This window comes from Mus musculus, chromosome 5, assembly GCF_000001635.26.
Source record: "Mus musculus strain C57BL/6J chromosome 5, GRCm38.p6 C57BL/6J".
NCBI lineage: Eukaryota > Metazoa > Chordata > Mammalia > Rodentia > Muridae > Mus > Mus musculus.
Window position 1 is genome coordinate 74,664,470 of NC_000071.6, and position 17,148 is coordinate 74,681,617.

Genomic DNA, 17,148 nt, shown 5'->3' on the forward strand with positions numbered 1-17,148 from the left:
TGCTCAAACTCATTACTCATGGGACCGTGGGATGCAGGAATCATCTTGCATATGTACTTTGTAGATGTGGACTTAGGAATCTAGCTGTCTGGAAGGCACAACTGTGTGTCCATTCATCTTGACATTAGATGTTGTTTCTGATCCCTCCTGTTCTGCCTTCTAGCATCTGCTCAGAAAATTCCTTTTTTCCCTCCCAAGGTCTTCTTGAGGAAAAGACTGCGCTTTCCCCAAGGTTCTGCATGCTTGTTCTTTATTACTGAGTAACCCCGAGTCCAGAGCATGCCTGACAGTTCACAAGTATTTGATAATACTTATTATTAAATGGTCCCCTTCCTAGGAGTGAGTGATTCCTTTTTACCAAGTACAAACTCTTTATTCATCTACAAGGGGCGGGGGTGGCGCCTAGGTTGAAAAACAACACTTAGAAAACATTAAGAGCATACAGACCCAGAACTTATGAGAAAAGCAATAGGAAGCACCTTGCTGATTTGTTTTCTAGAACATTCCTTTACATCCATCCACTAGCTAAGAAAAGCCCACTTTTTAACTGATAGACATTCCTTGTCTTGGCTGAATGTCTAGCAGACGTTAAAGAGAATGACCTCAAGTGCTAGAGTATGAAGAAGAAGGAATGGGATCCCTCAGTCTAATGCTATTGGCCTCTCCAGGGAAGAAAGCGGTGTGAGGGAGTCTGTTCCCACAAGCCACCTGAAAAGTGACAAGTGACCGGTCAGCCTCGGGCTTTCTTTATGTGACACTGAGCAGCTGAATAAAGACTGGGAAAAAAAAACCCAAGCCCAAAACCCAAAATCAAACAAACCATATTTCCACGATTGAAGAAGCACTGTCTGTTTTTAAAGAACACAGTGTTCTTCCTCATCTCCTTCACCTCTCCAGTCTTATTTTGAAGCCTTAGATGCCATGTCTCGAGGCTCCAAAGCAGACGGTGAGTATCTAGGGGCTTTCACTGGGGGCGGGGTGGGAGGGTGGGTGGGATCAGCATCTCTCACTGACTTCAGAATCCTTTCGTGACGTCTCAAGGAATTCTGGTTCCCTGATGAGCGGAACCCAAGGAGACCAAGGAGAGATGATGCCCACGTGTAGTCAATGAGCTTGTGTGTCACTGCTGGGTCCTCACAACCCTCACTGGTGTCACCACAGATCCTAGGAGCCACTGTCCAAGGACATGCACTTAAAGCATGGCAGAGCCTAGTCTGCCTAGCTTCAGTTTATGTGAGTGCTCATCCTAGAGTGCCACAGTCAAGTCACCATCAAGGTTTGTGTCAGACCTCTATCCTGCTGCCAGTGACCAGATACCTAACATTTTAAAATTATTTTATTTAGTGTGTGTGTGTGTGTGTGTGTGTGTGTGTGTGTGTGTGTGTGTGTAGATCTCAGATGTCATTCCTCAGGAGCCATTTACCTTGATTTTTAAAACAGGGTCACTCACTGGGACCTGGCACTCATCAATTAGGTTAAACTGGCTGCCCCCCCCCCCAAAGCCCCAGGGGTCGGTCCTCCTGTCTCTGCTTTCTCAGAAGCAGTTTATAAATATCAATGCAAGGATGCCCAACTTCTCAAGTGGCTGCTGGGCTTGAACTAAGGTCCTTACACCTAGCCCCACCAGATACACCCTTCACAAAAACTGTGGTGACATCTTCTAAAAATGAAGGACTACTCCAACACATGTTCAATAGAGGTTGATCCTCTTTAATCTATCATCAATGAGCTCATAAGACCAAATATATTTGTGGCTGACCACTTTAATGAATGTCACTGGGACTAAGGCAAGATGAAAAGACATGGAAATTTTTGAGGGAGCATATGAGAAGAGAAAGGAGCCTCTCATTTTAGAGTCTGGCTAAAGTCTTTTGCTAGCAAAGAACCAAGAATCTCAGCATATAGAGATGCTGGCTATTCACATCACTCAGGGAAGGCACTCCCTACCCTGGAAGCCTATGTAAACTTTGTATACGTTGTAAATTTTTTAAACCCTCCAGGCTGGAAAGTGGCCAGGCCCCTCCCCAAGCCTTCCCTAACTGTCATAATGCCATTTCCAGCCTCAGTAACTGTCACCAAAGTCATCTCCAGCCCCTCAATAGGACCCCACCCAGATTATGCTAATTTTAGGTGAAAAAGTCTAAACAGGAAAACCTACCAATCCCCAAGCTTCCCCAAACACAGGACTTCAATCCCACCAATCCTCACTTTGGAAATTTTGGCCCTAGAAAGTCCCACCCCCCCAAGCCCTATATAAAGGCTGTGTCTGCTCAGTTCCCTGCTGTCCTCTCAGGGATCAGAGACAGTTTGTTGCCTGGTGTGACTCTCTCATCGGAAGAAGCCCAAAGGCAATGAAGAGAAGAAGAAAGAAGTGGAGTAGGGCTAAGGCCCCTCAGCCCCTCAGCCCCTCAGCCCCTCAGCCCCTCAGCCCCTCAGCCCCTCAGCCCCTCAGCCCCTCAGCCCCTCAGCCCCTCAGCCCAGCTGGGGATACCTTCCCCTGGGAACTGTAAGTTCTCTGCTGAGGAGACTTCCTCTCAAAGCTATGTAGTTCCTGGGCTCCCTTGTCTCAGGATACCCTTCCTTTGGGATACCTTCTCCCCCCAGAACTGTGTAATTCCTGGGCTTCTGAGTGCAGCATGTCCTCCCTTCTGAGCAGGAAGTCCAACAATATTAATTTTACATAGAGATATTTTCAAATAGTAATATTAAGATGGAAGTAAAAAACAGGTGTATCCCCCTGAACATCTATGACCTGAGTTTTCTGGAAATCTCACAAAGAAGACTGGTAAACAGATAAGATAGTGCACATACATACACACACACACACACACACACACACACACACACACACACACCTTGTCCAATATACCCTAGAACCAGTTTTTTAATTTTGTTTAATTTTCACAGTGACCCTTGGAAGATAAACTGCTTCAGAACTCAACATACCACATATATGACTATTGTCATATTAAAGTCACACATTAAAGTGTGACTCTCATGAAAAGCACCTACCCACATATGGGTATGCCTTATTCTTTCCATAAGAGCCTCTCTATTAAACCCTTGCTGCTCAAACCCATGTTAAAAATTCCCTGTAACAAACTTCTGACTCTGCTTTATTAATGCCTGATCCTGACATTTCTTTTCTCTGTAAAGTTAAGGATCTACCTTGATATTTTTCCTAAATGGGAGAAGAGATCCTTAGGCTGCTCCAAGTGACAGCATGGAACTGTGTCCCTTCCCTGCCACTCGTGACAGAGCACCTTGAAGCCGCCCTCTTGATCATTTTTAGCTATAAAGCTCATCTTCAACATCACTTTAACAGGCCAGAAAAACTACCCACATGTTCTACCCGGAGGACATTAATCTAGAAAGCTCCACATCAGAATCCATCTTCATCCTTCAACCTGGCTTGATCTGGTGTGAATTACAGGCCTGGAGTAACTTGAAGACGTGCTAGTAATCCTACTGTCATGGCAACCATGGGAGATGCAGGGGGTTGGGGGGGGGGGGATCAACTGCTTGAGTTCCTATGGGGTTCCCTGTGGATTCTTCCTAAACCTCAGGGCACCTCACTGCTTTGCTGCAGAAAGTGTCTTCTGCCCTTGCTTCACAGGTCAGCTGAGGCTGGTAATGTTTACAGCACACTCTCAGGGCTGCAGGTGACCAAGTCCTTCATGTATCCTCCGGGTCTTGATCCCAGGGAGCAAGCACTATCATTATGAGAGGCTCAGGCTCAATCATCTACTGAAGGGTATGTGGCTGTTAAGGGCCTAGTCCATGTGTGAACTCAGATCTAAGTGGCTTCAGAGGCCATACTTTCTTCTTTGCCTTTTCAAAATGCTTTTTATTAGTGCAGAGTAATTATATTAAAAATGAGCTTCACTAGGACATTTTCAGACCACCAAAGGACAACAAACTGGTGCTTGTAGTTTGCCACAGAGCTTTGTATAGGAGAACCCTAGAATCCGGTAAAGACCCTGGGATGCCGCATTCAAGTCTACAGCTTTACCATCAGATGGCCCCAGGTTGTAGTTGTACGAAATTGGACAGGGAATTCCCATGATACCCTCTTCAGAGCATGCCCAGGAAGTCAGACTCCAACTGAGGATACTCAAGTTTCTCATGGGTTATGTGTGTCACACCTGTGGTATTATGTTGCCCAAAGCTGTTAGCCAAAAAAATGCTAACAACTCATTTTATTGCTCCTGAGGGCATATGTCATACAATAACAAATGCATCGTATGCAGCAAAATGTCATGACTTATTCAGGGTCACATAGCCTGTCACTGAGAGGACTGAGTCACTTGGGTAAACTATAATGCCTCAGTTTCTCCCTTTATAAAACAACTTGTTGAATTACCTCCAAGATCCCTGGAGGCTCTAAATAGCTACAGTGCTGGGCCACAGGTGTCACTAGACTCCACCAGCGTCCAAGGAATGTGCTGGCTTGAGTCATCTCCTTCTAATTGAGGAAGGGGCCTGTGGATGGGGACGAGGAAGCAGATGCTATGGTGTCAAGGTATCCAGAGGGAGCCGAATAGCTGAGGAGTGACTCCTCAGGAGGAAGAGAGAAGGTGTGGTCCAGGATCTGTGGCAGAAGCTAAACATCGAGACAAGTGTGGCCCTAGTCTGCTGACAAACAGCTCAGGCGTCTCCAAAGATGTCACCCTGTCCCAGCTCCAGAAGTCACACCTCTCTAGTAAAGCAGGGAAGGAGGGGCCGTGTCACCAATCCCTCTTCTCTGATCTCTGTTTAGCCATGCTCAATGGGGACAAGGCTGGGTTCCAAATTTCACCAAATCAAAGATGTTGGTAATTGTGAAGTGTGTTATTTTACAAATCATCAAGAGCAGCAGGGCCGCTTTTCTCTGTGTGTTTTAGAGATATTTAGATGTTTTAGGGTTGCCAAATCCACAACACTAGGACTTCCTCTGTGCCAGGCGCTGTATTAAATGCTTCATGTTTTATTCAGTGCTCACACAACCTGTGAGGTAGGTGCTGTTACCTTCCTCTCTTTGTGAGAAAAGCCAAGGGAGGCTGAGCAACTTGCCCCAAATTTCCCAGAGTATTTCTGGTACCCATTCATCAAGTCATCCCACCTGCCTCTTCTCATTAGGACCACCTGGCTATAGTGTCCAGGTGGAGAACCGACTCGCCCTGTGTCGGTATGGCTTCCTCCTTTCTCACTGTCTGGGTAGAGTTACTTAGTGAAGGGAGAGGCTTGGGAAGGGTGCCCAGGCCCTGAGGAGAATAAGCAAGAATGAAACAGGAGAAATGGGCCTGAAGGGACCACCAAGCCTGCTTCTCTGGAAGGATGCAGGAGAACAAGAAAGCCAGAGTCAGGAGGAAAGATTACCATGAGACTGGGCCTGGCTCGGGGTTCCTGGTACATGGTTCGAGAGCCCAGTTGGGCTTAGCAGTCTTACCACTTTTGTTCTTGCTTAAATACATTTCAGTCTCAGTACACCTAACTCCCAATGTGCCACCCTGGATGTCTCCAGGGGAGAGAGGCCTCTGAGAATGTAAGAGAAGGACAGTTCTTTTCCTCTCTAAGGGACAATGACTACGAAAAAAAGGATGTCTGCTGGTTTAGTCTGGAAGTTTTATTTGGCCTGCAAAATCGGGCCATTTCCTGCCCGTTCCTTCCAAGACCCACCCCAGATTGTCGGGGAGAAATTGTCCTCTGTTAACCTGAGAATGTTGTGTTCTTCTGCCAAGGAGTCCAGAGACCGTCTTTCTCAAGCGGCAGTCACCAAAGTGTGAGTGAGGGACTGGGGACAGGGTGAGGGGAGGCTGCACTAAAGCTCCAGCAACTTCTTGGGTCTTTTAAAATGGTTTCATCCATGTTCAATAATGCATTAATGTAGTAGATGTAGTAGATGAGCAAAACGTATAGATTCCTATAGTATGATGATACATATAAACCATGTACAGATGAACTATATTACTATTCATATAAATATATATCTGTGATAGTACATATGGAAATATAGGCATATGTCCATGAAGCTATACATAGCTCTGTATAGCGCTAACTATAATCAACAGTCATATAAATATATTCTTTACTGATATAAGCCTAATGATTTAAAAATTAGGAAACTATTATCCTGGGTGAAAGATACTCTGGCTTTATGCTCTTTAAGGTCTCTCTAAATATCTTGGGTGACTTTGTCACCAACAAACTGAACTCAGATAAAATAGCAGGTAGAGTCACAAGGACTTTTGCGTGCAATGCTTTGGGTCATTCCTTAGGATTTCTTCTGCTTGGATGGTAACTTACAATCTCTATTAGTCTAGCATTTGTGCTTTGTCAAAGCTATGTTTCTCTAAATTCACTTTAACGACACTTTTCCATCCATGCAGTGTGAGTGAGGAGGAGAGGGAGAAGGAGGAGAAAGAGTGAAAGACAAATTAGGTAACAAGTTGCAAACAAACTGCCATAGAAATATAATAAAATGGTAGAGAAAATTAGAACTGACTGGTTATTTGATGACAAGAAATTATAGGTCCCCGTCTGTGTGTAATATTAGTGTTGTGGACACATTTCTTCACGATTGGCCCTTTTCTTGGGAGTGGTAGCACATGGCTACAACCCAAGAACTGGGGAGGGAGGTAGGAGGAGCCTGAGTTCAAGGCCAGCCTGGGCTTTATAGTGATTTCCTCTCTTAAAAACTACAAACCAGCAACAAAAAAAGTACAAAACAAGACAAAAACCCCAAACTAAACAAAAACCATCTTTTAAAGATGAAATGCTGAAATATTTACAGATTAAAAACGATAATCATGTCTAAGATTTGCTGCCAACAATTCAAGGGCACACAGATGAAAGAGATCTGACCATGGACTGAGAAAGATGGATATGAGGGACCCAGAAGTTCTTTATTTTCTTTTTTCCTTTTGCTGTCCAACGTTTTCCACCAGAGCAAGTTTAAAATGAAGGCGAAAAAAAAAAAAATAAAAATGAAGCAAACCTGAAACTATAGGACAATTGAAGATGTCCTAACTTTGCCTGACAGAGTCACATGACTAGAAAGATGAGCACAGTTGGCCAAACCTTGAGTAGAATCTTGAAACTGTTGGGTTTGGATGGAGTAGAGGTTTTTTAAGAAGAGCATTTTATATCAGACAGTGAAGAGTTAGCAACAGAATTGCTTCACTAACTCACAAAAGAGAACTTGTGGATTACCAAGGGGGGAAAAAAAAAAACAACAACACAAAAACAAAACAAAAAACATGGAACAAGGTCGCCATGCTCTGTGGACATCAAAGAATCAGTACAAAGAAGCCTTCAATGAGCCTAATATAAATGGACCAGAAATATACAGCTTCCATTTCCGTCCAAATCTGTAAGTCTAAAACTTAAGGACAAATGGGAAAGCATGTGTTGAAGGCTGGGTACAGAGTTCAGTGGAAGAACACTTGCCTAATGTGGGAGGCCTGGGGTTCTTCTCTCAGAACCGCCCTGTGACCGAAATGCTTTGAAGACATTCACTGAGCCCAAAACCACTCTCCCCAAACTGATCTTTACCCTTGTTGGAACATGATGGCCCCACCTCAGACCCTATCTTACTTGTAAACTTTATCTCCTTCCACTTGGGTCCTATCAAAGCTTCACCTCAGCTACTCAAAACATAGAAGCAAGAACACATATAACATATAAGCAAGAAAATTACAGATAACTTCCCCCCCTCCCCTTTCAAGATCAGTGAAAAAGAAACATTTTTTTTTGAGATTCAGTAGGGACAACATTTGCAGACAAATCCATAAAGCTAAGGCAGTTAGTGTGGATTCAAATGTGTTTGGGGGGGGGCAATAACACAGCGGCAATGGGGAAGAAATAGATGATGAAGTCATTCCTCTTGTTCCATCTCTTCCTCCTATACCCATGGTAGAATACAACTGCAGGAATTTAGATGTACCCGAATGGATCGCTATTCACATGAAGCTCCGAAGAGGATGCTTCCCTGCTTTCTATCGTCCATGGACCAACAGCTGATGTCAGCAAGGGAGGAAAAAGAAACACAGTGATGATTACCGTTGTGAGACCTTGACCCAGAAAAGGGAGAGCCAGTAACTGGACCACCTAGTGAGCGACAGACAAAACCAAGGCAAGCAGTCCTCTCACTTTCAAGCCCAGAATGCCCAACTATATTTGACTGACAGCTCTTTGGCCTGCGAGCCCCAAAGCAATGTCTCTGGTGTAGAATGCCCATATGACTCGTCAGAGGTGTGCTTGGCAGATTGCCTTGAGAAAAGTTCTTCTAGGGAGGTGGTGGGTGTTTAGTGTCCTTGGTCCTAAGACACTTGGTGGGTGAGCAGCGTCCCTGTGCCCTTGACTTCTGGACTGGACTCAGTTTTCAAGGCTATACACAGCGTTCCCACTTCTCTTGCTGCTCTCAGCAGTTTCTCCAGGAGGCCTTACCCCTCCACAACCTTAAATGATCTAAGCAGCAAATTTAGAATAACTCAGCTTCTCTAGTACACACAGTTCTGGCGGCTCAGACCACTCTCATGTAGAACAACTATCTCACGGGGGGGGGGGGGTAAGGGGGGGGCAGGGACTAGGAAGCAACTTCTCTCTCCAGATCCTGGAAATGGCTACTGTGAATAGTGAGTGATTCCACCTCCAAATCAAAAATATTTATCTGACTCCAAGGTAGAGAGAGAGGGGGGGTGCTCTTCAGCTTTCTGAGAAGTTGCAGAGCTAAGCAATAGCATTAATCTCATAGTTATGTGTTCTAGTAACCATGCTGAACTGCCTTGTGGAGAACTCCCTACAGTGGAGAGTTCATGTGCTTTGAGAGGGAACTTTGAAGGTAGAAGCAGCCTTTCAATTTTCAGTACTTTTTCTTCAGGCTTTGCTGTGGGCACTGAGATACACGCTATACTTCAAGCATCAGTACTTTTCCCTGGAGTTCTTGCTAAACTAAAGAATTGTTAACGAATGCCACAGTAGGTCACTGAGCGGGTGATGCCTACTTCAGTTCAGCAACTTCAGAGCTGTGTTCTGGAACATCTGCGAGGGGCTTAGCTTGAGTTATGGTGAGCAATTTACAACTTGTTTATAAATTTTTTATTGCAGCGTGTCTTAGTAATGGATGGGCCAAGATGGGAAACAACCCCATTCAGTTTCAGTCCTCGCGCTTCAGGTTGTTCAGCAGGTGGGCATACATCCCTCAACCACTATCTGGTGAGTAGAACTCTAAGTTCTTAGTGACGCCCAGACAGGAGGTCACAGACACACCAAGCATAGAGGTAGCTTTTATCAGAGAAGTCAGGAGATGATGGCTTCCGGCCAGAACAAAGGGCTCTTGAATGCTGCCACAGACTCACCTGGGAAAGCTTGATCCCTATAGAAATGGGAAATGGTGGCCCACGTGGGTGATCTGGATAAGTCAAGGAGGAAAATGGCGGCTCCATCCCAAAAGAGGTAAATTTTACTAGGATTGAGTTAAAGCCAAGAATCATGAACTTGAAAACGCACTCTAGGTGGTCCTGAGAGCCCACCCGTTCTCAGGCCCCTGTGTATATACATGTCCCTACATGCCCCCTATCCACATGCTGGAGAGGAGAGAACTCAAGGAACACTCTTAATAGTGAGGATCTTGCCTGTGTTCTCTTTGGGCTCTAAGAAGGTCAGAGAGAGAAGTTTTTAGCTCAGTACTGTTGTGTATACGGTTGTGGGTTTGTGGTGCCAAGGGCAGAGGCCAGACTCTGAACACGTGCGGGAGGTGCCCTCTCACAACCATGCATCTCCAGCCTCAGGACTTGCTTTGACAGTTCATACTCTGGGAGTGCCCTAGATTCCCTGCCTCCAACTACAGATTGTCACCCAGTACCTTGGCTTTAGGATTCTCCTGCTGGGTTCCCTCTCCTGTAAGCTAAGGAAGGCAATAAGTGACAGCGATTGTGCTTCAAGAAGGACCTAGCTGCCAGTCAGAAACTCTCAGTCCTGGGGGTCAAACTGAACATACATGAGTAATCAGCTGGCTGGGACACAGTATTATTGCTTGGGATTAAATTACTTTTAAATTAAATTTGAATGCACATAATGAATTACACACACACACACACACACACATACTTTAATATACATTCTGTAGGTGGCCATGGATCTTTGCCTTCTACCTAAGTGACTTCTATATTAAACATTTCCTACCTGGATCTTGTAGGTGTGAGTCGGGACAGACAGTCCTGGACTAAATTTTGAAACATTTGCTGACTAGCTCCAGTATCCTAGGTAGGTCCCCAGTGGTGCTGAGAACTTGGTGCTAGAGAGAAGGGGACTCAAGGGAGACTCTGCATGTGGAAGCTGAGAGGACACAGAACAAGCTTCATCCAGGTGGTATTAGAGCCAAGAGCAGAGGGAAAGGAAGCCAGCCAATCCCCATGGTTCTGTCTCTGAGGTCCGGGTACCCGTGGTAGATAGGAGATCAAAGCTCTTTATCTCAAGGGCACACAGCCACCTCCTGCTGTCTCTGGGGTATTAAAGACTGAGCAGTCCCCTCATGGTTGAGAATTAAATTGTCAAAGTTTTGTAATAACCAGGATTTGATAAAAACCACTGCTACTTGCTATTTGGAACTGCTCTTGAGATCCCATTTGAACCCCAATTCCTACCTATACTTCAAGGTCCAGCTCACACCCCAAAGTTCTCTGAAAACCAGAAGTGGACAATTTTTTTTTTTTACTTCCTCAGTAACTGGAAACTTCTAACAAGTTCTGACCACAATGCCTTTAGAAATGTTATCCTAGAAATTCTGTAGCACCAGGCTTTCTGGAGAGCTTCAGAGGGGCCTGCTCTGTCCACTCAGAGGATTTGAGAGACTTTGCCTCAGGGTTCATATATATACAGGAAGAATATTTTTACACTAAAATGAAAAGCTTTCCTTTAACAAGCTTGTTAAGACTGAGAGTAGCTAAATGGAGGGGCTCTTCTATAGCATCTAAAGTAGGCCAAAGGGTGGCAACCTAAAGTTAACTCTACTCAGAATTGTGAACATGACCTTATTTAGATAAAATGCGTTAGGACTGAAATTAAACTAGGCTAAGGGTCTCAAGATAGGACCATGCTCATTATCCAACTGGGTCCAAGCATGGTGGCAATATCCTTATGAGAAGATGCTGTGGCTTCCTAGCATGTTCACAGTCCTAGGTGTGGTACCTGGTACTGCAGGTAAACAAACAAACAAACAACAACAACAAAAGTGGAGGAGAGGAGGGAAAGAGACACAAACAGAAAAGGAAAGGATGCAGAAGGCCTTATATAGACAGAAAAGGAAACTACAGTTGCAAAGCTTAGAATGCTTAGAGCCAGCAGACACTGAGGACAGGGAAAGGCTTTCCCCTACAGCTTGACAGTGGGTGTGGACTTATATCCTGATTTCAAGTATGTGGACTCCAAAACAGTGAAAAAATAAGTATCTAGATACCCAGTTTGTGGACATTTGTTTCAGCAGTCATGAGAAAATAACACAGTGATTGGCAAGGATGCAGGTGGGTGGGATGGACAGAAAGAATGAAAGTGGCCTTGGATTCCAGAGACTGAAACCTCAGCCACCATCAGGAGGGGAGAGGAAGCTCTGCCACTCTACAGTGTCAAGAAAGGCTTTTGCAACGTCATAATCTCCCCAGAGGCCCTCACAACTCAAGATAAAGCCACACACTTTCTCTTTGAGCTTTCTGCTCTCAGGTAAACCAGTGTTACTTTTCTGTTAAGTGGACCAGGCACTTCTGTAAAATAAATGACTTGCCTCAAATGTCTTTTTCTATTTGTCAAGCATTCATTGAGTAGCTACTGCCTTTGACAGACTAATTAGTGTGAATAAATACAAAGACGACTGATTGTCTCCACACATCCATGAGTGGTATTGCAACTTAGATAAGCTTTTTCTAACCAGAGCTCTATGAACCCTGTTTAGATTCTCTTGTTCTCTGTACTGACCCTGGACATCCCATCACCTAGGCAACTGAGGCAGGAGAATGAGAGTTCTGGGGCAGCCTGGTCTACACTGAAAGATCCCATCCCTTGGGGGAAAAAATCATTCTTACTGTAGTTTCTGTCTGGTTACCATGGGGGAATTTTGTAAATACTGTAAACTGAGCAACATATCCTCTGTGTCTGGTGGAAAGCAGCCATAGTAGTTAGTAATTCTTTCAACAAAGGAGCCAGAAAAATACTTAAAGTTATGGGCCTAAGTTATTTCCTCTCATAAAATAGATCCTAGTCATGTAGGAAAGTATATTTATATTTTAGAAGTACACTGTGAAGTAGTTGAGGGTGAAATTTTATGATAGCATAATTTACCCAAGACTATTTTAAAGATATACATATATATGTATATGGTTCATCTTTGTATGTGTGTTTGCATGTATTTTTTGAGGCAGGGTCCTGCTATGAAGTTACATAGGCTTGGATGGCCTGGAGCTTGCTAAAATATTAGTCTTGAGATTGTTATGATGGGAATATAGGTATCAAAATGGCACAGTTCTCTATTTTCTATAGGTTTAAAAATGATCCAAAATAAAAGTAAAACTTACACTTCTAGATGCATAAGATTATCTTTCTCTCTTACTGACATTGCACCTGTTTTCAGGTATCAGCTCTGATGGCAATAGAAATCCCTTATACAAGACACACATGTCTGCTTGCAAGCTATGGTCTTAATTGCTCTCTTAGTTCTTTTTATGGAAAGGGGAAGAAGTCACATCTATCAAGAAAAGGCTAAGCACGAGCACACACACGGACACACATCAAGCAGCTTAGCACAGAAGTGGGGAAATGCATGTTGGAGAAGCAAGCAGCACACCCATTAAAATGATGTTTTCTATTAAGTCACAAAGCACTAAGCGTGCTGCTTCAACTGCTGTAAGGCATTTTATTCATGCATATACAATCTATGTAGAATTACTGCCAGAAACAAATCCAGCTAGGAAAGCGACTCAGAAACTCCCTCCATCCATTACACACACACACACACACACACACACACACACACACACACGGAGTTGTGGGCACTGAGAGGGGACTCACAGTTCCGAGTACAGGAAGTGCAGGTTGCCCACATTGTCAATGTAGTTAGCTGGACTCAGCCAGGGCAGGACCAGAAGCAGCAGCGCCTTCATTTTCCGAGCAGTCTGCCGCCTTCCTCCTGACCACCTCCTGCCAGCCCAGTGTAGCCTGTTTAAGCAAATCTATTCATTTCCCCACAATCAGAAGATAATAATGCACCCGACTTGGAGCCTGTAGATTAAGGCATACTATAAATCATGAGCCTGTAAGAGGATTAGCTCTGGGCATCTCTGATAAAGCGATGGGAGACCGGAGAGACCCACCATGGTTGGCAAGAGGGCTTAGGCTGAAGGCAGCAGGCTGATGAATGCCTGGGAGAGGGATGGGCCCCTCCTGCAGGATTCGGACTGGCTCTCCTGAAGCAGCTGGTACGTTTACATCACTGGCCTGGAACAGCCTGGCTGGGAGTGAGGCTGTGTTGGAAGAGGGCACGGGCATGGCACATTCAACTCCACTCCACACGGGTGAATGCGTGAATAATCAAAAGCCATACTGCAGCCTGCTGCAGAGAGATGCTCAAAATAGCATCTTGGGAGCCAAGCCTGGAGTCTCTCAGCTTTGTGATGTCGATTCCCAGGAGGTGCGGAAGGAGGAACCACCCCTCCTGAGCTTGGATGCTTTACCCTTCTCCATCCTGACACAGAATGATGCCTGTGGCCAGTTGTGAAGACAGGCTCCCCAGAAGACCAGACTGTTTTCTTTGAGAATACTAATGAGCCCAAATAGACATCGGTACTGTGTAAACGGGGTTTTGTCCGTGAGAAGGGAGCCATCCTTGTTCTTCCCTGTGGACTAAGCTCTGGCATTTGTTGCAGTACCTGAACCTCAGTTACTGACATGACTATAATATACATCTTTGCTTGTGGGGACCTGACCCCATTACTTCTTCCAGCTTAAAGTTGGATGGGGGTTATGGGCCCTAGCTCTGATGGCCAAGACACTCCCAAGACTCCATATTCAAGAAGTGTTCATGTATCTCGCTAACTCCAGGGGCTAAGTTGTCAGAGAAATGGCTCAAAGGGACAGTTAAATTCTGGATTAACAGCCTGCACTTGCAAGGAAGAGGAGGAAGAGGAGTACAGGAGGGTCTACATCTGGGGGGCAGGGGAACTGCAGTCAGCTCTACAGTGTCTGAAAGTTTGACATCAGAATTGGGTATCAAGGCAAGGCTGGCTGAGAGCATTCAAACGGAGCCGAGCTTTGCCTGTGCACTGAACGTTCATAGTCTAGATCAGACATAGGCATTTCTGATAGAGTCTGGCATACTCATGGCTAATCTCACCGAGGCCTGAATTGAACTTGACTTCTCTGGCAGGCAGAGAAGGCTGGTATGCAGGAGTGAGTCAGAGCTGGTGAAGAGCAGTAAGGAGGAAGCTGGAGGTGACAAGCTTGAGATTGGAATCCCAGCTCTGTCTCATGCTGGGTGTCATAGCTATGCTGCCCACCCTCTCTGAACTTCCTCCTCTGTAGGAGAGCATCAGCAACAACAAACAGTATTCTAACTCAGAGCATTGCTATGGAGGCAGAACCAAATGATGCCTACGTCATCAGTAATCGCCGATCACGCTTAGTCACAGCGGCTCGTCTATCCTTGTCTCATTTTTTTTTTCCTCTTCCCTCCTAGACCAAGAAGGAAGATATGCTGCCATCTTTTTCTAAATGTGGGTTTGAGCAAGTTCTGGTACAATCTCTTCTTACACATGCTCACCCTAGAGTGTGATCCCTAACTCGCATGCAGCACGCTGTAGCTACCATGACATCCATCGTAATGACGTGAATGGACATGGCAGGGTACGACTGACAACCCAATAGGTGTTCTAGGAAAAGTGAAAGAGGGCGTATCCATTTGTCTCCTTGCATTTCAGGATGAACAGTTGGATGAATGAATGAGAACGCAACAGAAAAACGAACACATCCTTCCCGTTGTTCCTTTGTCATACTGTGGCCATCATTGGCTGCCTACCAGATATCTGATCTTCCTTCTAACAGAACCCATGTTTGTGTCAGGAACACACTTGGCCTCTCTTGTGGATGGGTGGCCCTGGATTCAGACCAATAAAGTTTAAACAAATTCCAGAAAGGTCTTGAAAGGAAACGGTCTCGGCTCCCTTCCTGCCCGAAACTACTAGGAGATCCTATGGCGAGCAGCCGTTTTTTTGGGAACACACAGTGACCAGCTTGAGGGTGGACACTAAACTGAAAAACAGAAGGAAGCCTGGACACCTGATGGCATTGGGGTGACATCATCGTAGTCCCAGCCTTGCTACTGAGACTTTGTGTTCCATGAGAAAAAGAAAACTTCCCAACTCCTTACTCCTATACCACTTGATGTCCTCTTGCCTGCCAGATGGAATCCTAATCAGTGGAACTCCCTCGGGGATCAAAGCTCTCACTTGGAATGGCCATGTATTGTTCTACAGCTTCCTTAAGAGTAAACAGCCCTAACCCTAATCCATGCCCTGGTGCACTACTGCCTGTCCTCTTTGCCCTGCAAGCCCCTCAGTTGTCCACCACTGTCTCTCATTTTCTTTTCTCATTGCTAAGCAGAGATGAGGTAAGGACCCAGCTGGGCTTATGGCTAGAGAGTCACAATAATGCCAGGCATGGTGGTGTATAACTTTAATCTCAGCTCTTGAACAGCAGAGACAGGTGGATCTCTGTTGAGTTCAAGATCTGCCTGGTCTACATAAGCGAGTTCCATGACAGCCAGAGTTACGTGGTTGTACTGGCTAGTTTTGTGTCAATTTGACACAGGCTGGAGTTATCACAGAGAAAGGAGCTTCAGTTGAGGAAATGCCTCCATGAGATCCAACTGTAAGGCATTTTCTCAATTAGTGATCAAGGGGGAAAGGCCCCTTGTGGGTGGTGCCATCTCTGGGCTGGTAATCTTGGTTCTATAAGAGAGCAGGCTGAGCAAGCCAGGGGAAGCAAGCCAGTAAAGAACATCCCTCCATGGCCTCTGCATCAGCTCCTGCTTTCTGACCTGCTTGAGTTCCAGTCCTGACTTCCTTGGTGATGAACAACAGTATGGAAGTGTAAGCCGAATACACCCTTTCCTCCCCAACTTGCATCTTGGTCATGATGTTTGTGCAGGAATAGAAACCCCGACTAAGACAGTGGTGAGACCTTGCCTCAAAAGAACAAAACTCTATAAAGTCACTGTGAGAAGGTGTGCCAGTGTGTGGATATTCTGCCAACCTGAAATGGCCAAGCAAACAGGTCCAAAAGTGATGCTCTGGGTTCCTTCTCCTGCAGTGAACTCCTACCTAGACTGTGGACAGCCAGCTAAGCACAGATTGTACTGAAAATGCCAGAAAAGGGCCCCTGATAGAGTCAGGGGCCACAGAGGGCCCAGGGCAGATCTTTGAAGGAGATATTCCCAGGACATTGACCAGACTTCATCAAGACAGTCTTCCTGAGAACCTGCAGCCAAGTGGGGCTTGAGCCGACTGAATCATGTTCTCATTCCAGCCTCTTTCAAAACACTGAACAATGATTTCTTTTTGCTTGCCAGAGGGTGCTTAGGTAGGGTCATCTCTATTATCTCCCACTTTTAACGAGAAAGAGAAATAAGGATAGAGAGCCAGCTTAGCCACTAAAGGCTCATAACCAAAACATCAAGAGAACGAGAGAGACAGAGGGCAGAGAGTTGGTTCTATGAAGCAACACTGTGTGGGATGTTTTCAGCATCTCTTCTTTAGCCTTCCAAGGTTAGCTTCCTCTGAAGCAGAAATCCCAGCCTCTTTCATTAGGGCTCAGGCTGTTATGGTTCTTGATAAATGTCACACATGCAGATGAGGTTGTCATCTAGTGGAGATATGATAAAATTGACCTAAGTCTTCCCTTGAAGCAAAGACTAGCAAGGTGGTGTCTATGCACACTCACAACGACAGGAGATATGGAGAGAGACTTATCAGCCAGGCCCGTTACTGTGGCCCCATGACATCTCCTGGCATTATACGTTGGTTAGAAGGCTGCCATCCAACTCAACCAGCCCTGTGCCACTAACCAGGATCTCTGAGCAGACACATGTGACATCATCTAAAGGCATATAAGAGGGCAGAAATCAAG

At 45.3% G+C, this 17,148-nt stretch overlaps 1 protein-coding gene across 14 annotated transcripts in view; it reads right to left on the bottom strand.

The window, feature by feature from the left end:
• Lnx1 (ligand of numb-protein X 1) overlaps positions 1–17,148 on the bottom strand; it is a 110,597-nt gene that overhangs the window by 72,023 nt on the left and 21,426 nt on the right. For 4 of the 14 annotated variants that reach the window (NM_010727.4, NM_001159578.1, NM_001159580.1 and 1 more), the window contains exon 1: positions 13,039–13,403. The exons of 7 other annotated variants lie outside the window; for them this stretch is intronic. In NM_010727.4, the coding sequence (NP_034857.3) occupies positions 13,039–13,130 (92 nt within the window). In that variant the 5' untranslated portion in view covers positions 13,131–13,403. Of the gene's footprint in view, positions 1–13,038; positions 13,694–17,148 lie in introns of those variants that run through there. 3 more of the 14 variants (XR_003955588.1, XR_003955589.1, NM_001359074.1) reach the window with 2 other exon arrangements.